This window comes from Chrysemys picta, chromosome 4 (genome assembly GCF_011386835.1).
Source record: "Chrysemys picta bellii isolate R12L10 chromosome 4, ASM1138683v2, whole genome shotgun sequence".
In the NCBI taxonomy this organism is placed as follows: domain Eukaryota; kingdom Metazoa; phylum Chordata; order Testudines; family Emydidae; genus Chrysemys; species Chrysemys picta.
The window spans coordinates 9,129,080-9,154,234 of record NC_088794.1 but is presented as its reverse complement, the minus strand read 5'-3'; the positions used below and the strand labels follow the sequence as shown (position 1 = coordinate 9,154,234).

The following is a 25,155-nucleotide window of genomic DNA, read 5'->3' as shown; positions in this document are numbered from 1 at the left end:
TCTACCCTGCGCTGGTTAGGCCTCAACTGGAGTATTGTGTCCAGTTCTGGGCACCGCATTTCAAGAAAGATGTGGAGAAATTGGAGAGGGTCCAGAGAAGAGCAACAAGAATGATTAAAGGTCTTGAGAACATGACCTATGAAGGAAGTCTGAAAGAATTGGGGTTGTTTAGTTTGGAAAAGAGAAGACTGAGAGGAGACATGATAGCAGTTTTCAGGTATCTAAAAGGGTGTCATAAGGAGGAGGGAGAAAACTTGTTCACCTTAGGCCTTGGCTACATTTGGGAGTAGTTGCGCCGCCAGCGCTGTGAGAGAGCTCTTGCAGCGTTGTATGTACTCCACCTCTCCGAGGGGAGTAGCTTGCAGTGCTGCGAGGGAGCGTGCAGCGCTGCACGCTCTGATTACACTGGTGCTTTATAGCGCTGTACTCGCTGCGCTCGGGGCGGGGAGGAGTGTGTTTTCACATCCCTGAGCGCAGCAAGTTGCAGCGTTGTACAGCACCAGTGTAGCCAAGGCCATAGCCTCTAAGGATAGAACAAGAAGCAATGGGCTTAAACTGCAGCAAGGGAAGTTTAGGTTGGACATTAGGAAAAAGTTCCTAACTGTCAGGGTGGTTAAACACTGGAATAAATTGCCGAGGGAGGTTGTGAGATCTCCATCTCTGGAGATATTTAAGAGTAGGTTAGATAAATGTCTATCAGGGATGGTCTAGACAGTATTTGGTCCTGCCATGAGGGCAGGGGACTGGACTCGATGACCTCTCGAGGTCCCTTCCAGTCCTAGAATCTATGAATCTATAGTCGGTCTGATATGAAACTGGTAGGAAAGTAACAGAACGCTCAGTAACACCTCCTGGTAAGAAAGGGTGGAGTAGAGCTGGGTGAATATTTCATGTTTGGTTTGCTGGCCGTACCCAACACACAAATTCACGTCAACTTGAAATAAAAAAAACAACACCATTTTCAGTAAACCAAAAAGTAAAATAAATAATTCCTTTTGCATTGAATGAAACTTTGTTTGACCTAAAACAAAATGTTTCATTTCAGCTTTGAGTTTTTAAAAACATTATCTTTCTTTAAAAATAAAATGTAATTAAGTTGTATAACAAAAAGCTGCTTCATATAAAAAAAGTTGCAACATTTCATTTTGAACATATTGAAACAAATCACTTTCTTTTTTCTTTACCAACTGAAACAATTCAACGCCCATTTGCAAAATTTTCAATGGGCCTGAATCTGCCTTTTTTCAGTGGAAAAATCTTTCGGTGCAAACGGTTTGCCCAAATGTAGTCAGGAAGTGAGATGCAATTCCACCCTGCTTGCTAAGGCTGGAAAGTAACAGATCGAAAGGACACTTTTTTTGAATGGTTGGTGACACTGACAACCCCTGTTTCTTAGGGTTTCCAGATGTATTGGTTACACTGTAACCTCCCTGACTTCAGCAGCTGGAGCTACAGTTTCATCTTGAAGGCAGAAGTAACTGAAAACCTGCATATTGGCCTGTTGCAGACTACAAATGTTACTGAATTACTTTCACTTTCAAAATAATTGTTATTTCCGTAAGACTTACAAGAAACAGAAAGAGAACAAAGAAATCACATGTTTTGGGAAGGCAATACAAATACAGCATATATAGACAGACATGAAACAGATGCATTTCCTATGAAGATAACATGCACACCCAGGCACCTTTACGGCCAGGGAATCTGATACAAGGTAGGGTAAATGAGTGTTAAGATTTTTTAAACTGCTAAATCCTGCATGACTTAGTTGGTTTGCGATGGGACTTATGCCTGAGTACAGACGGTAGGATTTTCCTCTGTTTCTGAAATTCATAACAAACCCTTAAATTAAGGACAAATAGACGGATCCTTCTTCTGCATGAGCCGTATTATGCTGAAATTAGAATGACATTTCCTGCTCTTGGTTTAAATTGCATTGTTGACTAAAATGGAGGAATGATTATTTATAGAAAGTTCTTTTCTAAATTCTGATTCACAGGAATTATGGCACATTGTGGTATAACTTCCGATATATGCCTTTAACATAGATGTGCCTCCTTCTTTCCATCCTTTTAAAACTGGGATAATGACATTAACTTCTCCAGAGTCCCCTAGATTTATAATACTGGTGTCACTGAGATCACAATTTGCCCCGACCCCATGGCAGTCAGTGGCTGAGTCCAGACTGACTCCTGGGGAGCTGGGACCAGAATCTGGCCCCAATCCACCTGCAGTCAGTGGATGACTCAGGATTTATCTTGAGGTTCCTGAGAGCAGAATCAGGTCTAATAGCGGTACTAATATCACATTGCTATGATGTGTTATGTGCAATTTTGGTCGAACCCCCCCACCCTTCACCTTAACACCAGTGCAAAATGAGGGCAGAGCAGTGGACTGGGGCCCAGGAGTTTGATGTAAGGCTATTTACCGGGCATATTTTGATATGTGAGACTGACGATTTGTGTTTTAATGGTGACAAAGCTTTCACTTTTTGAATAATAACATCTGCATCATTAAATAATTATTGCCTGACCCCTCATCATTTCCCACAAATGTGAACATTTAAATAGATACAAATCTTTAAAAATTGCTTAAAACACATCATTTTGTACATACATTTTCAGTGAAAACTTAAATAAATAAAAACAGAAAAATGCTTAAAAATAAACATTAGTATTATCCACCAGAATTATATACAAAAAATTCTGCCAGACCTAATGATAAACATATACAGATACATTATATGTCAGCAACACCTGTTCTGTGTCACAGATAGACTCACTGGGAATACTAATCAGAACTGCCAGTGGGCCAATCAAGGATGGGGCCTCATGGTGCTAGGTGCTGCACAGACACTGATAGTGGGGTGGCATATGAAATGACATGATTTCCTTCAGCTGACTATAAGTTTACTCCTCCTACTCAGTGATCCAATCAGTGTTAGGTATAAAACCACATAGAAAAGAGAGCGAACCAGTAAAGGTTTAAAAAAAAGAAAAAGCAAGGCAGGAGACCAAAAAGATAAAGGAACAGGAGGGGAGAATAACATCTCTGTTCCCATCTGCTAGGGGTTAATAACATCGGCAAATTAAATGCAATGTTGATCTTGAAAATTGTGCATAGGTGTTTGCCAGGCCAGGGCCTATGTCCATTGTGCATAATCATTAAGAGTATTAACTGCATGAAAAAGAAAGTAAAATATTACCAGCTGACGATCCCACCTTACAGCCCATCTTCCACTGTCCTTTTCATGAGAACAGTTTTGTGTTTAGTGGAAATTATTATTTGCTTGTCTACTGCAAGGGATTTATCAATGTCACCCAATTCCATTTGTCTTAATGCTGCTGATTATATTTGACAAATATCATTTTTGCTAAAGCTGTTGTGCTGGTAGAAGGATGAAAGAAAAGGGAGAATGAGAATGCATTTTTGGTTTTACTTCTTCATTTTGTGTCCTTAATCCTGCAAGCTGAGCTGAATTTGTTAGGTTTGTTTTCACATATGATACTTTTGACACAGCTCTGTCACTTCCAGGGATCTTCACATGAACAGCTTCTTCCTGGATAGCTTATGCCTTGAAATTCAAATCTTAAAATGAAAAGCTGGGATCAATTGTTGAAGAGAATTAAGGCCAATGAAATCAGAGATTCACAATTAATTACAATGTTAAAAAAACAACAACTACCGATATCATTTTACTTCTCTTACCTGAAAAGTAATGGGGAGGCACAACTGGTTTTTAGGTTTGTCACTGATACAATGTTGGCTGCTCTCATAATTTTATTGTTTTGTGATATTTGGTGCTTTTTAAAAATCCTCAGCTCCTGGAGTCAGGTAGTTCTGTGAGACTCTCAGCTTTCGTTTAAAAACAAAGCCAGATTCTATTACTGATCGCTGGGGGGAAAAGCTACAAACCATGATCCTCAAAAGGCTCCAAAACCAGGAGGCAGAGGAAAAAAGACCCTGATATATTTGGCTTTAAAAATCATGAGGCTTTTAAAAAAATATCTCATGATCTTTTGGGGATTGTCTCATGAATCCCTGCTGATACAGCTCTTTGGTTGGCTTTCTAGGATAAGCCATAAAAATGAAATGCGCAGAATGCGACGGCAAATGCCTGGAAGGAGGGACACACTGTCCGGAATGTCAGCAGGCTCTGAAGTGCCCAGATGGGTCGCAGAGTCAGACAGAAGGTAACGTAAAGTATTATATGTATTATTGGTGGGTTGAAGATTCACTGTCAGGGACTCATTTGATTTATAGAATGGGGAGTTCTTCCTCCAGAGAACCTGGGATAGTCAAAATAAGCATTGAATAAAAAGAACCCCAGCATTGTTATTTTGTAAAATCTCATGATTTTCTCTCTTGTTTAATTTTTTTTCACTCCTTTTCAGTTAAAAAAAAAGTGTGAAAAGTCCCCCCCCACACACACACACAAAAAAAACGTTCTCATACTTTTTAGTTATTTTCCAAGCTGGAAAAAGTAAAAAAAGAAAAAATGTGGATTCCTTCTCCACACACGGCCTCTCACTCGTAAAACTTTCCTCTTCCTGTGAAAGTAAAAGGGAGGGGAAACATCAGAAGATCCCCAAATTAAAATGTTTCAGTTTCCAAAATCTCAAATAAAATACCATTTTGATGCTGAAATTAAATAAACTGTCAATTTAAAATGAAAAAAATATTTTGACATTTTCTGCAGGAAAATTGAAATTTTTCGTTTTCTTGTGAAAAATTTCATTTTTGACTAAACATTTCCACCTACATTTTTTTGATCCATTCTAATCTTAAGTCTTTTTAAAATAGATTCACAGGGTTTGATTTTCCAGTGTAGAGCGAAACCCAAAGATCTTCACCTCCACAGTGCAGGCTCGTACCATTTAAGCTGAAGGAGCAACTCTGTTAGCTGGAAACAATAGTAGGCTTTTATCCTCTGTCACCTAGATTTTCAAAGACATGGAGGTTAGGTGCCTAACTGCAATTTGCACCTATGAAAATCTCCCCTTAAGTCGTTAAGGCACTAAAAGGGACATGACACACATAGCTGCCTGGTTTATACTTCTGAGTTATGCCAACCTAATCTCTGGTGTAGCTGCAGCTAGGATGATGGAAGAATGTTTCTACTGAGCTACTCAGGGAGGTGGTTTATGTACAGACGTAGAAAAACCCCTTCTGTCTCTGCAGGCTGTCTGTATACTACGGGGTTATGCTAGCATTGCACCAGCACAGTAGCTATCCTGCTGTAGCCCCTGTCATGTAGACAAACCCTTAAGCCAGCCAGTATTTTATTCTTGTGCGATGGCCACCTTCTGGGGCGATACTCTGGGGATTGAACCAGGGACCTCCAGCACTAACAGCGCAAGCTGCTACAGTTTGAGCTAAAGAGACAGCTCTCTCATTGCAACTGGGGGCTGTAGCAACTCACATTCCTGTGGATCTATAGCCACTCAGCAGTGGGTTTTACTTATGCCTTGTGTTATCATTCACACTTTTGTGCAAAGTGGGTGTGAAATGCTACCACCAGTGAAAGCAAATGAACAATGCTGATCTCCCTTACTTTGCAAGGTGTGGACAGTTAGCCCTGCAGATTGGTTATCTATAGCATACAATAGGGGAAGTTGTTTTATAGCAGGATGGCTATCACTTGCTAATGGAATGCATGACACAGTGGGGTGATTTTTCTTTAGCTGTCCAATTTTAATATTAACATAGTCGTTTTTTTTAGAGCAGTTTGATTTGACAGAATTATCAAGTTAAGACTTTGATGCAAAGCTGAGGCCCCAAGTGTGTTGTGATCGTATTTTTTCTTTTGGACATGCTGTGTTGTCGATGTTTTACCAATAGCTATTCATGTCATATTTTCCCAAACCTCATTAAAATATTTAGAATGTTAAAAAAAACCACTGCAAAAAGATTCCTACATGTTTGAGCATCTTCCTTAACATCTATTGGCTTTTCCACTCCACTTAATTATTAATAATAATAATTATTACTCTCAATACTACTACTACTACATGCATTAAGTGATTTTGGGGCTCAGTTGGTGAGATCTGAAAAAATGTCAGTATCTGGGTTTTTGGTTTTTTGATGAAGAGTAACATTTTTTGTTAGTCTCTAAGGTGCCACAAGTACTCCTGTTCTTTTTGCGGATACAGACTAACACGGCTGCTACTCTGAAAACTGGCCATACTGTGAAGAGTTATGTGACAAACTGGAACTGTTCTTAATGTGGTCTTTAAATGCTGAGTGGGGAGTGTTGGCTGGGGAAGGTTGCAGGGGAATTTGGCTGGGATGGTCTGCATTGCGGGATGGGAGACTGGCCTTGAGGGAGGATACCGGAGCACCTAACATGAGAACCCAGGAAGGGGGTTGGAGGCCAGGTGACACCTCTGCCCGGGAAACTGGACAAAGGCTGGGGGAGGAGCTGGGGAGAGTCTGAGGGAGACGCTGGAGGGAGTTAGAATTTTGGAGCTGGCTGGTGAAATGGAGGGGAGCCCAGATGGGGCTCTGACCCCACCCCCCAACGGGGCTCTGGTGTCCCTGGGCCCCTAAATGGACCAAACTAAGGGGGTCTGTACCTGCAAGACCTGTCTTGGACCTTGTTCCTGTTGTCTAAATAAACCTTCTGCTTTACTGGCTGGCTGAGAGTCATGGTGAATCGGAGGAAGCCGGGGGTGCAGGGCCTTGTCTCCCCCCACACTCCGTGACAAGTTAACATACTGAAAAATGTATATTTCCCCCTATTACTCAGCAGTGGGGTAAAATGGGGGAAAGACTTTCCCTGTGATGGAGACTCTTAGACGGTCATTTAAATGAACTGTGGGAATTTGCTGACACACTCAGTGAACAGGTGCCGTTTTTGACTTTTTTCATACCAGGAACTAAACCTTTAGAACTAGATACAAATGAACCAAACCCTCTAAGTGCAGGACGGTCAGAAAACGCCCCTGCTGAACAGGATACAGGACCTGGACTCCAGCCACCAGCGGATTCTGCTGAAGCGGCCAATGAGGTGGGGCTTTCATTCCCTTAGGATCACTGGGAACTGAGCTTAGTTTTATGGCTAATCAGGAATTTTCCAATGATTTTTTTTGTATGAAAATACTGATTTATTGAAACTGAAATTCCTTGCGGAAACATTTCAGTTTCAATGGACTTACACCAAAACACAGGCCTGGTTTCCTACCAGCTGACCTGGCGGGGTGTTAGGGGGCCTGGCATTTCAGGATCCATGGAGTCAATGGAGACCCTGAGTGTGGCAGCCCTGGAAGCTGCTCTCAGGTCTTCTAGGCTTGTCACTCCACAATGGGGGCCTTTCGGGGCAGTTCCTGACTGTGGGGGATTCCTGGGGCTGGGTGCCCCTCAAAGCATCATGAGCAGCCCAAGGAGTCCTTTGGAGGTGGGCAGATGCTCCATATTTTGTTTTGAAAAAGTCAAACTGAAACATTTTGATTTTCCTGAAACAAATTAATTTCTTTTCTGTGGGAAATTTTGAAATTTCTAGGCTATGTCTTCACTCGAAACAATTTCAATTTTCTAACCCTCTCTAATATTTAGACACTTCATAAAGGCCTGATCCAAAGTCCCAGTGAAATCGTGGGGAGTCTTTCCACTGACTTCCAGGACCTTTGTATCAGGCCCTAAATGGTCGAATTTTCAGAAGAATTGGGCACCCAGCAGCTCCCAGTAAACGGGATCTACTGTCTTACGCTGTTGGAAATCTTTCCAAACTTTTTTCTTTTTGTTGAAAAATTTGGATTTTTGACTAAACCAGAAAAGTATCCATTTTCCTAAAAATCTTTTGAATTTGGGCAGTTTTGGCCAAAAATTATTTAGTTTTTAATAGTTATTGACCACATTTTTATTTTTGGGGGGGGGATAATTTTGGGCCAAAATTATTACAAATTTGGGCCAAAATTATTTTGGTTTTTGAGGTGTTGGGCTGAGAATGTTTTGGGGCTTAGCAGGTTTTTGACAAATAGCTGTTTTTTTCTGTGAAAACTCCTCCCATTTTCCAGCTCAGTACATCTGAAAATCAGTCCACTTATTTAATTGCCTAACTATAGATGTAGGAGCCTAACATTAGCCTCCTGTTTTTGAAAATGTTAGCCATAATAACCCAGCAGCTATTAACCAGTTAATCTGTTTCTGCCTTCGGTTAGCAGAGGAGTTGTTCATGCAGCCTCTGCTACGTTTAAAGAATCACCTCATTCATGCTTTGATTACCTTTCTTTTCCAAGGAACGCAAGGTCGGAGCTACAGACCAAGCCACTGGAGAAGCGGAGACAGAGGAGCAGAAAGAGGGGAAAACACCGGATAGTAGAGGTAACCATTTCATTTCCTGGTGTGATTTTTTTTTTTAGAGTTGGGTGAACATTTTAGACAGAATAGTTTCCATGCAGTTTTGTCCAAAATGAAACATCTCATTTAGAAAATGTCACAATGTTTTGTTTTAATAATGTTGTTTTGATTCACTTTGTTTTGACTTTTATATGAAATATTAAATTTAGTATCACATGTATGATATTTAATAATATAGATATGATATTAAATGTTTAATAGAATGTAAAAGTCAAAATAACATGAATCAAAATGACACCATTGAAATAATACATCAGGCAGATGGGGTGAGTAAATCTAGCAGACCTAGGCGGAACATGACTCAGTGCCTGAGAGCTGAAGCTAGAAGAATACAGCCTGAAAATAAGAGGCCAACATTTAACAGAGAGGGGAGTCATTGGAACAACTCACCTAGGGAACATGGTAGATTCTCCATCACTTGGAGTCTGGTCCCTGCTGGTGTTCAGATCTGTGAATCTATGGTTTAAAAATCTGCCCAGTTTTTCCATAAAGTCTGTTGAGCTGAAACATTTCTCCTTGGGGGCACAAGAAGCCGTCGTTGTGTGTGCAGTCTCACCGACACATGGTTGCAGCCTGGTTCTTACATGGACATCCATGAATATGGGGCCTAGCAACTGGTGCCCATAGGAAGGGGATCTCTATTTACAGAGCAAGGCAGCTGGTCTCCAGTGGCCTCAGATGTGGTGCAGGGAGTCATCTAAGTCATGCCGTGTACCAAGAGGTTCAGCACTAACAGCTCCTTCCCAGCTCTCTCGTGAGGATGACCCTCTTGATGGCACTAAGGGATCTGTTCTTCCAAACCCTCCCTGTCTCTCAGTGACTCCTGATCTGATCGTCTGCTCCCCAGCCGAACTTTAGCTTTAGCCGAGAGCAGGAACAAAATATTTTAATGGGACTTTTTTTCTTCAATTTTACCATAATGAAAGAAAACTTTATCTGCTGCAAATGTGACAGGAGCCAACACATTGGGGATTTAACTGGGGCCCTCCAGAGCTAAACGCACGTGCTGCTACAGCTTGAGCTACACAGCTAACTGCCTGAATGGGGCTATAACAGGCCCATATCCTCTGTGGATCAGGCACAAATGGGGGCCTGTCTCTCACACCCCACTAGCTAAAGAAATGGAGTTGGGTGAAGGGTAACAGGACGATTGGAGCAGCAGATGGCAAATGCATTCTACTGACTGCATGTAAGCTAAGGTGTAACAAAATATTCTGAGGCACTTTGACTTGTGGCCAGGCCCCGTTTTTGTCGTGAACACGCAACTTCTGAGTTGTAAATGTTGTAAATTTGAAGTTTCTTTTCTTTCTTTTTAGCACATGTAATTTTTTTACTTGCCCTTTGCAAGTTTAACTGACAGCTCTTTATTAAAAATTGCAGATCATAAGGGAAACGAAGAGGCCTCGGCATCTGAGGAGAGGTTTGTGGCATGGTTCAGAAATGGATGTTGTGACGCAGACTCAGTGCAAATAAGAGTGTAAAAGAAGCAGATGTTGTAAAGGGATTTTACATGAAAATCAATGAAGCTTGAGACCCGAGAGTCAAGTGCTATGTAATGAGCTCTCGCTGTGCTGCTATTCTTAATCGAGCTAGCTTTGCTCTAACCCTAACCGTAGCTATATCGAAACCAGCTTGGATACAAACTAGCCATTTGACAAAGCCCTGGCTGGGATGATTTAGTTGGGGATTGGTCCTGCTTGGAGCAGGGGGTTGGACTAGATGACCACCTGAGGTCCCTTCCTACCCTGATATTCTATGATTCTATACTTGCATGTGTTGCAATCGCATTTCCTGACTGCAGTGTAGACATACTCTGTTTTCCTTTTGTGCAGCAATGGGACCCTGATCCCTGGCTGAGACATCTGGGTGCTACCATAACATAAATGTTCATTCATAGTAATAAAATTGAGAGTCTTTAGAAAGAATACCGAGTAGAAGCAGGCAGCGGCATCACCTCTGTGTGCAGCATTGACAAGACCATTACTGGATCCTGTGTCCAGTTGTGGTGTCCACACCTCAAACACAGGGCCGGTGGAAGGATGTTTCGCGCCCTAGGCGAAACTTCCACCTTGCGCCCCCCCGTCCCCGAGCCCCCGCCCTGAGGCGTTCCCCCCCCCGCGGCAGCTCCTCCCCTCCGCCCTGGGGCGCCCCCCCCCCCCGCGGCAGCCAATCAGCTTAGGCGCCGCAAGCCTGGGAGGCGGGAGAAGTGAAGCAGCCGCGGCGTGCTCGGGGAGGAGGCGGGGCAGGGGTGAGCTGGGGCGGGGAGTTCCCCTGCGTGCCGCCCCCCCCTACTTTCTGCAAGCGGCCCTCCCCGCGCTCCACTGCCCCTGCTCCCTCCACCTAAATGCCGGCGGCAACCGGGGCGGCCGAAGATGCGGCCACCGTGGTCACTACCGAAGAAAATGGTGCCCCCCTCAAATCCTAGTGCCCTAGGCAACCGTCTAGGTCACGTAAATGGTTGCACCGGCCCTGCTCAAACAGGATGTTGCCAAATTGTCAAGGGTTCAGAGAAGAGCTACAAAACCTGCCTTAGAGTGAGAGACTGAAGTGGCTCAATCTATGCAGTTAAGAAGGTTAAGAGGTAACATGATGCTGGTCTATAAGCATTGACATGGGGAGGGGATTGCTGAGAGCAGAGGGCTCTCCCCAGACAGAGTCAGCGCGAGATCCACTGGCCAGGTGCTGAAGGGAGACAAATTCAGACTGGTAACAAAGAGCCAGTGTTTAACAAGGAGGGAAATTAACCCTTGGAACGGCTCCCCGAGAGACGGGGTGGATTCTCCATCACTGGGAGTGTGTCATTGGAGATGGGGCATCTCTGCTCCAGCTCAGGCAGGAGTTATTGGGCCGAAGGCAGGAATTGCTGGGGATGATTACATGGGGGCCAGGCTGGATGCATTCTCTGTCCTTAAAACCTTTGAACGAATGTGATAGCATGTGTAGGAGAGCTTTGATTTAACCCATAGAAATGTTATGGGGGCACCAAGAGCCAATCTGCAGTTAAGCTGTGTTCAATTTCTGATTAAAGTAGAGCTTCAGGGCCTGATTGTCCACATCCTTATCCCTTGTGTACTCATTTACCGCTGTGTACACTGAGTGCAGAATAGGTAGGACAAGCTCCCATGCCCATCTGCTCGCCTTTCCCACCTGCTTTGCACTCTCAGGAGAAGAGAGAATGAAAAGACTGAGGTTACTTACCTTGGAAAGGAGACCTAGAAGAGGGGCATGAGGAAACTATATAAAATACGGAGGAAGGGTTATTCTTCCCAGATGGGAAACTGAGCCACAGGGTATTTATTACAGTTATAGAGGAACCAAGTAAAGTTGGGTCTCTGTTGTGCTGGGGACTGCACAGATATAGAGTAAGAGACACTCTCTGCCCCAAATGGCTCATAGTTGAAATAGACAAGATGAGAGGAGTTGGGATGCACTGTACAGCAGCGGGATGGTTGGCAAATGTCATGTTAGTGCCACATGTTTCTGTTTGGGGAGGGTTTTGTTAGGAGGTGATTAGTTAAGGAGTAAGAAGAAGACTAAGGGTGGGAAGCAGGGAAGGGGCAGATGAAATCTCTTGCCTAAGATTATTCAGGATCTGAAGCCAGATCCCCTGAGTCCTACTTCAGTGCCTTAATTCCAAACCCTCTCTCCTCTTTTTAGGGCATAGTTGGGGAGAGGGGAGGGGCCTCGCTGCTCATGGTTTTCATGCCTGGGGGGCTGTGTGGAAGACGGTTTGCAGACTATCTTATGGCATTTTCATTTTTTCTAGTGTTTTATCAGAGGATCCATATGTTTCAAGCACCAGTTCCTCAGTGGAAGACATGATGACTCTGGAGTTTGTTGCTGTGTGGCCTGAACATTTTAAAGTGAATGAAACGTTTGGCAAGATTGTTGCTGCAGCCTACAGTCATCCCGGGACATACCAAGAATTGGCTAGGATGGAAAGAAGGTAAAACGACGCTGGAGTTGGATTACACTGACGGGTCATTAGATCTTTCTTGGAGGGGGAGGTGGCAGGATGTGATAATGAGACACATTTCAGGCAGCAGCTGGGGAATTCCCACAGGTAAAGTCACCACTGGCCTGTAGAAACCAACTTGGACTGAGAACGGAGTAAGGGAGGGGCAGCCATGATGACATGCAAGGGCAGAATCAAATGTCCACCACCACAGCTCCAGTTGGCACCTCTGTGGGAGGGAGACTTTGGCAACTGTGACCTCAGTTTCCCCCATTCCTGGGAGCAGTCCAGGGATGGTTTGGCCCCTGGCACAACTTAGTGCAGCTCTGACTTGTGTGGCCTGGAACAATCAGCCTGGGATTGCTGGGGAGCAAAGTGACCTGCCACACCCCCATCATTTCCACTCTGAATAGGTCCAGGAGTCAAAATGGAGTGGCACAGAGCCAGTTATGACAACAAGCTATATCCCCGCAGCAGGGGTAGAGGTGTATCCATCTCGTGTGAGCCATGGGAGGAGTGTAAGAGCCAACAAGCTGGGGATTGAACAAGGGAACCACCAGAATGAAAAGCCCATGTAACAGTCTTGTTTCCTCTGTGGATTGGCACAGAGGGGACTCTGTAACAAGGGTGGCCAGGTGTCCAGTTTTCAACTGGAATGTCCGGTCGAAAAGGGAAACTGGCAGCGTCCGGTCAGCACAGCTGCCCAGATGCTAAAGGTCTGGTTACCTGCAGTAACCGTCCTCCGCCACCGGAGAGAAGGAAGAGCAGCACCTGCTGCTGGAGCCTGGAGGAGCAGTTCTGCTTAACTCTTCCCGCCCCCCAGCCCGATGGAGAGAACTGGCTGGCTCCCAGACTGGGCTCCAAAGTAGGTACCAGCACTGTCTGGGGTGTGTGTGTAACCTGGCTGCCCTCCTCCCCCGACCCACTGTGCCCCGATTTCCCCACCCCAGCCCCTCACTCTGGGGACTGACTCCTGCCGTGCCCCGCTGGGTCTTGATCGGGCAGGCTCTGCGTCAGCTCCTCCCAGCCTGGCTCTGCAGGTGGCAGGTGAGTTCCGGGATGGGAAAGCGAGCAACAGGGATGGGTGTGGAGAGCAAGTGATGGGGTGGGGGACAGGTGGGGCAGGGACGGGGCCTCAGAGGAAGAGGTGGGGCAGGGATGGAGCTTCGGGGGTAGGGGTGTTCGATTTTTAAATATGAGAAAGTTGGTAACTCTATCTGTAACACTCGCTCACCAGCGGGTTATACAGCAGGAAGGAGATGGGGGCTGAGGATTTGACCTCTATATAATCCACTGATCAGAGGCCAACATTTTCCCCAGTGGCCTTGGAGCACGAGTGCCTCAGTTGCTTTGGGGTGGGCTTAGCCTGAGGCCCGTAGGCCCTGATATTCAGAGGGGCTGCACACCCACATTACCCCTAATTACAGTCAGTGGGGGCTGCAGAGGCTCATACTCCTGTAAATCAGACCCAAGGTGCCTCAAATCAGCCCCACTTCCCTCCAAACTGAGGCACTCACAGTCAGAGGCCATGTCTGACAACTTTGGCCTGGAGGGGGTTAATCAAGGTCACATGTCAAACCTGTTGGGAAAGCCAGACTCCAGAAAATATAACGCTTTGAGGGAAATTAATGCAATTATCTAGGGGTGAGGTAGATTTTCCATCACTGGGGGTCTCTTTCTCAAAGCTTCCCTTAGCTCACTCAGACGTTTTTGGGTTTTTGGGCTGGAAGCAAGAATCGCTGGGTGAGATTCTCTGGTCTGGGTTAAGCAGGAAGCTGGGCTGATGGGCACAATGGGCTTTGACACCTATGAATTTGTGTGGGATACTTCTAACAGCTTGACCCCTAAGCACTATATCTCGGCCACATTGCACCCGGTTGATAAGGAAGATTTTATTATTTATGCAGGGTGATACCATGATACTAATTTAACCATAAATTCTTCTATTAAATAAATCCAAATTCCAAATGGTACTTAAACAGTTGCTCTAAACATGCCTTAAAAACCTAAATAAGAAGAAATGTACTACATCCAGATAGTAACAAACTATTTATAAGCATTTGAACAAGATACTTACAAATGAGCTAAACCTAGCAGCGCTTAGACCCATATTGGTCATCTCCAACTTGGTCAGACAGGTATCAGTAATGAGCCCTTCAAGAGTTACTTTTTTATACACTTTAACAAACAAGTGATGTCACTGCCCATTATCCGACCATAGCTAAGGCCAGATGAAGCAGTTTTTTTATAATACATAAAACAAACTTATGTAGCCAATTATTTATTGCACCTGGTACTCAATTAACCATGTTTTATTTCTATTACTTCAGCCCAAACCTTAAATAAGATAACACTGGTATTTCAAAGGGTCACTGCAAGTTTAACACAATAATTCTTCTTTCTCGTTATCTCATTCTTTTTGGTCACATACTTTGGGCCCATTGCTTATGCTAATATCCCAACTTAATTTAAAACCATAGTTCCTACAAGGCCCCCCAAAATCTTGAAATTGGCTTAAAGGTCATGAGATTTAAAAAAATGTAAAATCTGCAGATCTTTCTGTTTGCTTCCTGGTGCCGGAGCATTTAGCATCAGCATTGTCAAGCTTTTCTCAGCAACTGTGAGGGCTAGAAACTTACTTTAAAAAAAAGAAGCTGATGTTCTCAGCTAATAAATGAGAAAGTCCTCGAAAATCATGAGAGTGGCTTGAAAATCATGGGATTTTTACAAAATAAACGTCACGGGTTCATTTTATTTATCTTCCGGTTTCTCAACCTTTACAGGTCACATTTTCAAGCTTTTCTCTGAAATCATGAGGGATAGAACCTACTTTTTTGTTTTAATGAGAGCTGAGATTCTCAGCTTGAAATAAATTCTGAGTGCTGGTAACTCTGGTCTTGTTGCACTGATCGCACTGAAGAATCGAGGCCTTATTTGGCTTTGATCATGAGCCCACTGAGGGCAAGGGGAGGTTGCTATTGACTTTGATTTAAAATACACTCTTTATTCAAAATAAACTTAAATGTATTTATTTGATTTAATTTTTTTAAATATTGAATTTATTAATTAACATTATATAATTAAATTATATGTAATATATAATATATTGATTATTTATTTGATTTAAAATAAACAGCCAACTCTTCTGTTTTGTTTTAATTTCCTAGGTTCAAGAATAACTACGGGTTCCTTATCGTAGGCCAAACAAAAATTCCTGCTTCTGATCTACAAAGCAGACAACCCATCTATTATAAATATGGGGTTATTGACACCTACGTTGATCCAAGAAGAATTCAACTAGAGCATATTTATAAAACAGTGCAAAAAACTGAAAAGTCTAAGTCCCATCGAGTTCTAACTGTGCCTGATTCAGCCATCAGACCAGGAGGTAAGAATCACATGTAGCTCTGTGGAAAATGATGATGGAAGGTGCAGGCTTGCAGGCTCTCCAAGTATAAGTACAAGTGAGTCTAACTGTAATGTCATTGACTTCAGTGGAGTCATTTCTGATTTACAGCGGCATGAGAATCAGGCTGAATAAATGGAAAACGTGGGCAGTGTGTGCAGTCAGTGTTCTAGCACAGAATCTCCATGGTCATTGTTGGGTGTTAGATTGTGAGGTCTTGGGTCAGGGACTGTGTTTGTACAGCGCTTAGCCTGCTCTGTGACTGGGGCTCCTAGACAGTACCATAATACACCCAATAAGTAATGTACAGTGCCTAATGCAGTGGGATCCTGGTCCATGACTGGAGCATTCAGGTGCTTTTACGATATAAATAATTAGAGCTGGTTAGAAAATGGGGCTTTTGTCTCAAGGGAAAAAAATGGGGGTTCTCCGCCATAAATGTTCAGTTTTCAGGGTTTGGGTTTTCCAATGGAAAAAAAAATAATCAAGGAAATAAAACATTTTCAGTGCAATTCGTTGTTTGGTTGACTAGTCAGTTTCACATCAAAAATAAATTTAGGTGGAAACATTTTTGAGCAGCCCAGTAAGTAATGAATGATACTGTTCCATTTAGATGTAGCCCATAATTAGGAGAGCTCCAGGAAACAATTTGGTTTTGGGAGGCAAAGTATCTCCCAGAGAGTCCAGGGGCATGTGGGATGTGCCCAATTCTTGTACATATATATGCACAATATATGCTCTAGGAATTATTTTGGGGCCGTTCTCTGGCTTGTCTGACAGGAAGTCAGACTAGATGATCACGGTGGTCCCTTTTGGCCTTGGAATCTATGAATCTATGGGCCGGTCTACACTAGAAGAACTACATTGGCACAGCTGCACATCTTCGTGAACTGCAGCTTACTCCCTCCTCTGTGTTAGTGCCATAATGTGAGCGGGGACATGGGAAGGAGATGGAACTATGGCCCGGCCATCTCCTCTAGACTCAAGCCCTGTTCTAGTATCCACATTGTCCAGTTCTGGTGTCTGCACGTCCAAAAGGACTTTGACCAATTGGAAAGCACTCAGAGAAGAGCTACGAGAACAATCTGAGGTGTTAGAGTGAGAGATTGAAGGAGCTTGATCTATTTTGTTTGTCCAAGAGAAGATTAAGAGGTGGTGACATGATCCTCATCTACAAGCGCCTACGTGGGGAAGAGATTTCTGAGAGGAGAGGGCAGTTTAAGCTCACAAAGGCAGAGCGATAGCCAATGGCTGGGAGCAGAAGGGAGATTAATTCAGTCTGGGAATAAGGGACCAGTGTTTACTAGGGGAAAGAGTTAGCCTTTGGATCAGCTCCCCTATGACAGGATGGATTCTGTGTCACTGGGAGTCTGTCAGTGGAGATGCGACGTCCCTTTCACAAAGCTCCGCTCCAGCTCAGCGAGGAGTTACTGGGCTGGAGGCAGGAATAACTGAGGGAGATTCTCTGGTCTGGGCTAGGCAGGAGGTCGGGCTGGATGGGCACAAAGGGCCCTGCTGGCCTTGGAATCTATTAGATGAATGGCACAAGCAGCACTATAAAATGGCAAATGAAAACGTTAACTCTGTGACGATTGTGGATTGCTTGCTCCCACAGTCTGCCCCCTTGCAAGTTTGAAAGTTTACAAGCATTTATTTGAAGGTGTATACATGTTTATTTCTCACTAGGAGTGTGGACCCAATTTGATGACATCTGTCAGTCTCCAGAAAAGTCCTGGTTTGGCTTTTTATCAAGAGGAAAGTCCAAAGAGAATGCTAGTGAGTCTATCCTGCAATTCCTGGAAAATGAGCTACACCAAGAACTTTCTCTCCGGAAGGACATCGGTGATGTGGAAAGGAAGCTTGACTGCTACAAGGAGTGCTTCAAAACCAGCAACATTGGTGATGCCGAGCAAAAAATAAATGATCACGAAACTGACTTTGACGAGAGAAAGGTAAGTGAGCAATGCCCATCTGACATGGCAGCTCCACAGTAGCTGGAAAGGCCCCCACTGAACCTCTCTGGAGGTAGCTCTACCTCCACATGGTGCATTGACAATGATCCGAGAACCATTAAAATCTGAACGTTCCTTTTGCTGCTCTTTCCCTCTCCAGCCTCCTGGCCTGCTCCAAAGCCCAGTGGAGTTACGGCAGTCTTTCCATTGACTTCAGGGGCTTTGGATGAGATCCTAACGGCCCAATCTAACTCCTGTTGAGATGGAAGGGTTTCCCTCTGCTTTAATAGGAGCTGGATTGGGCTGCCACCAGAATCATCTCTACCAGCTTTGGACCTGATTTACAGAGTCTATTCTTGAACAAGCTGCCTCCATAAAAGGCAGGGTGGCTTTAAATCTGGCAAAATCTCATTCATTAGGATGAGGGCTGCAGATGTGTCATGGCATTTTTTATCAAAAATCACAGAGCAGTCATGGTAACTATCATACAATTCATAGGTTTAGTGTCTGCTCCATGAATTTGGATAGATGATGCCCTGACAAATAAGGGTGCATTGACCACCCATAGCAGCCCCCTTTGCCCCAGCACCACAACCCGAATCTCAGCTTGGGGAGGGGGCAAACCTGCCCTGCACCCCGCCCAGGCACAGGCAGCTCTTGTGTGGCTGGTCCCCAGCTCCCCTCTCTGGGTGTTGTGATCCAGTGCATGTGGTTGCAGCACCATTTGCTCAGGTTTGGCCCTGCTGCCTCCCCATCACATGCTCCCTTCAGCGCTGAGCCGGTGACCCATCTTCAGGAAGTCACGGACAAACTGAGAAATCCTGGTATCTGTGACTTTTTCTGCAGTGTGACAAACCCGTGCTCTAATCATCCCCTAATGTAAGGGCCTGAGGACTAGAACCCAGGCCATGCAAAGACACATCCAGGGAGCACTGTGGAGAGTAGGTGCCACAGGAAGTACTGCCCACAAGAGCCAGAATGAGAGTACCCTGCAGCCCTCTGTTTGGCCAAGTGCCCCTATTAACCCCAGGTGTTGTCCAAGGAATTTGTTTGGGAAACAACACAGATCTTGGCCTGCTGCAATGCCAGACTTTGCTTTGTCTCCTGGTTTCTGACTCCAGCCTGACTTTGACCCTGATTCCTGCCTCTCGATTCCAACCTGGTACTACCTCTGATCTCCGGTCCCCAACCACAGCCTGACTGTGACCCTAACTCTTGTTTATGGGATCTGGCTGGGGACTCCTGCCCCCGGTGGGCAGACCTCAGCCCAGCTGCGACCACTGGGCAAGACTGCCTGTGCCCCGGTCCCTTACATCCAATACCTAAACCAGTCATCGGGCAGAGACCGTCTGTTGTGTCACTTGATCTTTACACAATAACTATATGAAGAATCCAGACAGGTGCAGCTGGGTCCCAAATAGCCGTGTTGACTAACTGTACAGACACATCAGTCCCAGCTACGCACACAGCTGCTCTGGCTAGTTTCTGGGGCTTTCTAAAACATAGAACACAATGAGCAGCACTATCACATTGCCTGGAGTGGCTGACAACTGTGAGTGGTGATCTCAGAGCCGACTGTCAGAAAACAGGGCAGACTCCCCAGACTGCTGGTGTGTTCTATAATTAGATTTCATCAAGCCAGTGGCAAATGTGTACCCCGGATCACTATACCAGTCTTACCATGGAGTCACAGAGCGTCCCCTCAGACACTCCAGTCTATCTTGCCACCTAGACAACCTGGACTTTGTGATAAATGGTCACTTAAACCAAAAACAACACCACATCAGGTTGCTCCCAGTCCCAAGAGACCAGTCACTTATCCTAGGTCAATTGGTATTCCAGATCTTACACCGAAGACCACGGTGGCAGCCAATCCTATAGTAAACTAAAAGTTTATTAGCTAAGAAAAGGAAATGAGTTATTGAGAGGTTAAAGCAGATAAAATATATGCTCATGTGAATCACAGTTTGTAATTCCAACTGCCAGTTTCCCAAAAGTCTTTTAGGGTACCCTCAAAAAGAACAGGAGTACTTGTGGCACCTTAGAGACTAACAAATTTATTTGAGCATAAGCTTTCGTGGGCTGTAGCCCACGAAAGCTTGTGTTCCCAAGAAAGCTTATGCTCAAATAAATTTGTTAGTCTCTAAGGTGCCATAAGTACTCCCTTTCTTTTTGCGGATACAGACTAACACGGCTGCAACTCTGAAACCTGTCAGGGTACCCAGATTATCTCTGGTGATCTCCACTTTACATCTGGTACACTTCCCTCTAAGAACCAAACAGTCCAGAGATGAAGGATCTTTCCTTGAATCCATATTTATAGCTTCTTCTGACAGAAAACAAGCAGACAGTGTCTACTCATGTGGGCTTTGAAATGTTTGGGTTTTGTTCTAATTCAGAACGAAGCCAAATTTCAAAATTCTTCACAAAGCAGAACTTCCATCGTCTGTACGGTTCTAACAAAGGCACTCATACCACGGTGAGAAGTGGCTATGTAGACACATAGGCTATGTCTACACTACAGATGCTACAGCAGTACAGCTACTGCACTACAGCTGTGCCGCCGTAGGGTAGACCTTTCCTATAGCTACAGAAGGTGTTTTCCCATCTCTGTAGTTAATCCACCCCTTCAAGAGGTGGTAGCTTGGTCGATGGAAGAATTCTTCTGTTGTCCTAGCAGTGTCTACACCCAGGCTTAGGTCAGCTTAACTGCATCTCTCAGATGTGTACACTTTTCACACCCCTGAGTGACATACCTAGGCCAACCTAAGTTTTAGGTGTGGGCCAGGCCATAGTAACCAAGCTGGGGGTTCCATTGTGCTGGGTGCGGCACAAACACACAGCGATTGAAATTGGGGCCCTGTCACACAGGTGCTGCACAGTCACAAACTCAAGAAGATCTTACAATCTAAATTGAAGATCTTACAATCTAAATAGAAAAGGTTGAGATTAACTGACTTGAGCAAGTCACACAGGAAGTATGTAGCAAAGGAAAGAATTGAGCATGTCTCCTAAATGCTATGCTAATGCCTTTAGCCGCAAGTCCACCTTTCCACTCTGCAAGTAATGGCAAATGCCTCCTCCATCATCCATCCCCATCCACTGGCCAGTGCAGCAGAGACAATGCTGGGAGAACTGCATGTCTGGCACTTCCGGTAAAATGTACATGTTATTACTGTGTTGGTCTAGGTGTATGATGACATCCGCAAATTCATTGAAAATGTACTCAGAAACCCCAGATTTCAGAATCCTCCTATTTCAGCGATGGATGTTCTCCTCTTTGCATTATGCACAGTATTTCACCACAGTATCCATATAAGTGCAGAGGCCATGAGCAAGATTGAACAAATGGCCCAAAATGTTGGCTCGCAGGAAGGCAAATTCACCAACCTGAAAGAACCAAGAAAAAGGTAATATCTAACTCACTATATATATAATTTTATTTGCTTGAACTCAGCCTGTGGTTTTAAAGGTAACACATTCACTTCCCTTTAAATGCTCTGAACCGACATATTTGCAAAGCACACTGCTCCAAAAGTAGGAGTTAATTATTCATGGGTTTTCATTATATATAATAGGGGCTCAACATGGGATCACCCTCTTCAAGGTTAACCCTAGAGTTACAGTTACTATAATGTATTATTTGTACTGCAGTAGCACCTAGAAACCACGATCCCAACCAGCAAAACCAAATGTAGAGCCTGCTGTGTGGCAGGTAATGAGTCCTAGCTCTCCTCTAACATTAGTCAGATGGAAACCTAGTCTAGCCATCAGATCTGACAGCTTTAAAGTCAATGGGAGCAGAGGATTTATGCTTCCAAGGAACTGGTCTCAAGTTGGCTGCTAGTGGTGCTACCCCTAGATGGGTGAGAGCTCTGGCAGGGCTGCCCCATCTGCATGAAGGTGATTGACACAAAAGATCCCAAACCTCCATTTTCTGTGATGGCCTTAGGTGCAGGATTCTTTAACCTGTGGTTTGTAGAATGCCCATTGAATCCCGGGAAGATGGATATACAGATGTGAGGGGAGGAACATCTGCCAGCTTTCAAGCTACTGCAACCTTATTATCAGAAAACAAAATTTACAAAGCGGGACAAAAAGTCAACATCTTGAAAATGTTCATGCAGTGGAAGTTCTGAAAAACTTCTATTTGGAAATGTCACAATGGAAAAGCTTGAGAATTTCTGATTGAAACGATGTTTTAACAGTTTGAGGTGACATTTTTCATTTTAATAAGTTGAGCTGAAACAAAATGTTCTTTTTGAATTAACATTTTGACCTCAAGTGACATTAAAAGTGCAAATGTTGATTCAAAGCAAACTTGGTTTCAAATTTTCATCATTGGGTTAACCTTGAGGAAAGTAATATACTAAAGCCCTGTTATAACAGGAAACATTGGTGCAGGCGGACTTGAATTTAGCTTTCCCATATCTTAGGCAAATGTCTGAACCACCAGGCTATAGAATCATTCTTTCTTGTCTGTTTTATCTGGCCCAGTGACTATTCAAGTATTTTATACAAAGCTTCTACCAGAGAGAGCCATCACAGAATAGCTTAGCAGTTAGGGCTCTCACCGGGGAGTCCTTGGTTCACATCCCCATTCCAGGGTGGGGATTCAAATGTGGGTCTCCTGCATCACAGGTGAGTGCCCTCACTACTGGACTAAATGTTATAAAAGAGGCAGCATGTCTTCCTCTGGCTGGTTTGTGACTCGCCCTTTAAAATGACTGGAAACAAACTGTTTTGGGTTGAGCGTCATGTTTCATTTGACCCAAAATGGACTTTTTGGATTCACTGAATTTTTTTTTGAATTTTTGGATTCGGTTCAACCTGAACCAAAGGTATCCCCCCATCCCCCCAAATATTTTGGAACAAAAACATCAATTATTCACGCAGCTTTCAAAATGACCTTGGCTCTATTTGTGCAGCTGCATGTAGTATCTTTGCCCTGTCATCCATCCAGCCATCCAGTTTGCAGCTGAAGCTCAAACTCATTAAGAGATGCACTGACATAATTGTGGATACAATTTGTCTGAATACAAGGAATTTTTTTTTGTTTGTTTAACATTTTTCATCCCTGTCATTGCAGCAAATGTATTTTGGCTCTGAAACGTGTTTGCATTCAAAGCGCCAAAGACTCTAAGAGCACGTGTTGGGTCTGGCTGCTTCCTTTGCTGTATGAAATTCAAAGGGAATCATTTGAAAAGGCAGAGGACCCTTTACCTTCAAAAGACATGCGGTTGCTGCCTTTCGCTCAGCTGAGGAAGGATGGAGAGAAGCAAATGTGAGTCTACAAGAGAAATATTCTGTGAAAGAACATTGTAGATCTTTTGTCTCGCAAAATGTAATATTATTTGTGGTATAATGATTTGGAAGCACTTTGCTTATTGGCTCCAAATAGGTAGTACCACTGAAGACTGTGTGGGCTAGTGGTTAGAGCAACTGGCCGGGTCCTAGAAGACCTGGCTTCTATTCCTGGCCATGCTACTGGTTTGCTGGGAGACCTTAGGGAAATCACTTCACCTCCTTTTTCCTCTGTTTCTCCATCTGTAACATGGGGATAAGGATGTGGCCTCAGAGTGCTTTGATTCATAGATCCCAAGGCCAGAAAAGACCATTGTGATCATTTAGTCTGACTCCTGTATAACAGAGGCCAGAGAACTTCCCTGAATTAATTCCTATTTGAACTAGAGCAGATCATTTAGAAAACCTTCTAATCTTGATTTTAAATATTCTTGGTGATGGAGAATCCACCACAACCTTTGGTCAATTGTTCCAATAGTTAATTACTCTCACAGCTAAACATTTACACCTTATTTCCAGTCGGAGATCTAGAGATGAAAAGCGCTATGTCAGAGCCTAGGGATTATTATCTGGGTTTCTTCTGTATTTATATTTTTTGTGAATTTATTTAATTAATTGATTTTTAAAAATCCTTCATCATCATCATAGAATCATAGAATCATAGAATATCAGAGTTGGAAGGGACCTCAAGAGGTCATCTAGTCCAACCCCCTGCTCAAAGCAGGACCAATTCCCAGCTAAATCATCCCAGCCAGGGCTTTGTCAAGCCGGGCCTTAAAAACCTCCAAGGAAGGAGACTCCACCACCTCCCTAGGTAACGCATTCCAGTGTTTCACCACCCTCCTAGTGAAATAGTTTTTCCTGATATCCAACCTGGACCTCCCCCACCGCAACTTGAGACCATTGCTCCTTGTTCTGTCATCTGCCACCACTGAGAACAGCCGAGCTCCATCCTCTTTGGAACCCCCCTTCAGGTAGTTGAAGGCTGCTATCAAATCCCCCCTCATTCTTCTCTTCTGGAGACTAAACAATCCCAGTTCTCTCAGCCTCTCCTCATAAGTCATGTGCTCCAGACCCCTAATCATTTTTGTTGCCCTCCGCTGGACTCTTTCCAATTTTTCCACATCCTTCTTGTAGTGTGGGGCCCAAAACTGGACACAGTATTCCAGATGAGGCCTCACCAATGTCGAATAAAGGGGAACGATCACGTTCCTCGATCTGCTGGCAATGCCCCTACTTATACAGCCCAAAATGCCGTTAGCCTTCTTGGCAACAAGAGCACACTGTTGACTCATATCCAGCTTCTCATCCACTGTGACCCCTAGGTCCTTTTCAGCAGAACTGCTACCTAGCCATTCGGTCCCTAGTCTGTAGCAGTGCATGGGATTCTTCCGTCCTAAGTGCAGGACTCTGCACTTGTCCTTGTTGAACCTCATCAGGTTTTTTTCTGCCCAATCCTCTAATTTGTCTAGGTCCCTCTGTATCCGATCCCTACCCTCTAGTGTATCTACCACGCCTCCTAGTTTAGTGTCATCTGCAAACTTGCTGAGAGTGCAGTCCACACCATCCTCCAGATCATTAATAAAGATATTAAACAAAACCGGCCCCAAGACCGACCCTTGGGGCACTCCACTTGAAACCGGCTGCCAACTAGACATGGAGCCATTGATCACTATCCGTTGAGCCCGACGATCTAGCCAGCTTTCTATCCACCTTACAGTCCATTCATCCAGCCCATACTTCTTTAACTTGGTGGCAAGAATACTGTGGGAGACCGTATCAAAAGCTTTGCTAAAATCAAGAAATAACACATCCACTGCTTTCCCCTCATCCACAGAGCCAGTTATCTCATCATAGAAGGCAATTAGGTTAGTCAGGCACGACTTCCCCTTCGTGAATCCATGCTGACTGTTCCTGATCACTTTCCTTTCCTCTAAATGTTTCATAATTGATTCCTTGAGGACCTGCTCCATAATTTTTCCAGGGACTGAGGTGAGGCTTACTGGCCTGTAGTTCCCCGGATCCTCCTTCTTCCCTTTTTTAAAGATGGGCACTACATTAGCCTTTTTCCAGTCATCTGGGACCTCCCCCGATCGCCATGAGTTTTCAAAAATAATGGCTAATGGCTCTGCAATCTCACCCGCCAACTCCTTTAGCACCCTCGGATGCAGCGCATCCGG

The 25,155-nt window shown here is 44.3% G+C and overlaps 1 protein-coding gene across 1 annotated transcript in view; it reads left to right on the top strand.

Moving 5' to 3' along the window:
• The first annotated feature begins 1,274 nt into the window (after positions 1–1,274).
• The window catches only part of LOC101945176 (E3 ubiquitin-protein ligase RNF213-like), a 174,008-nt gene continuing 150,127 nt past the window's right edge, over positions 1,275–25,155 (top strand). The window contains exons 1-10 of the mRNA XM_065594454.1: positions 1,275–1,714; positions 4,074–4,193; positions 6,876–7,009; positions 8,238–8,322; positions 9,739–9,778; positions 12,125–12,304; positions 15,481–15,701; positions 17,406–17,671; positions 20,861–21,081; positions 22,761–22,955. Coding sequence (XP_065450526.1) covers positions 4,088–4,193; positions 6,876–7,009; positions 8,238–8,322; positions 9,739–9,778; positions 12,125–12,304; positions 15,481–15,701; positions 17,406–17,671; positions 20,861–21,081; positions 22,761–22,955 — 1,448 coding nt within the window. The 5' untranslated portion in view covers positions 1,275–1,714; positions 4,074–4,087. The remainder of the gene's footprint in view (positions 1,715–4,073; positions 4,194–6,875; positions 7,010–8,237; positions 8,323–9,738; positions 9,779–12,124; positions 12,305–15,480; positions 15,702–17,405; positions 17,672–20,860; positions 21,082–22,760; positions 22,956–25,155) is intronic.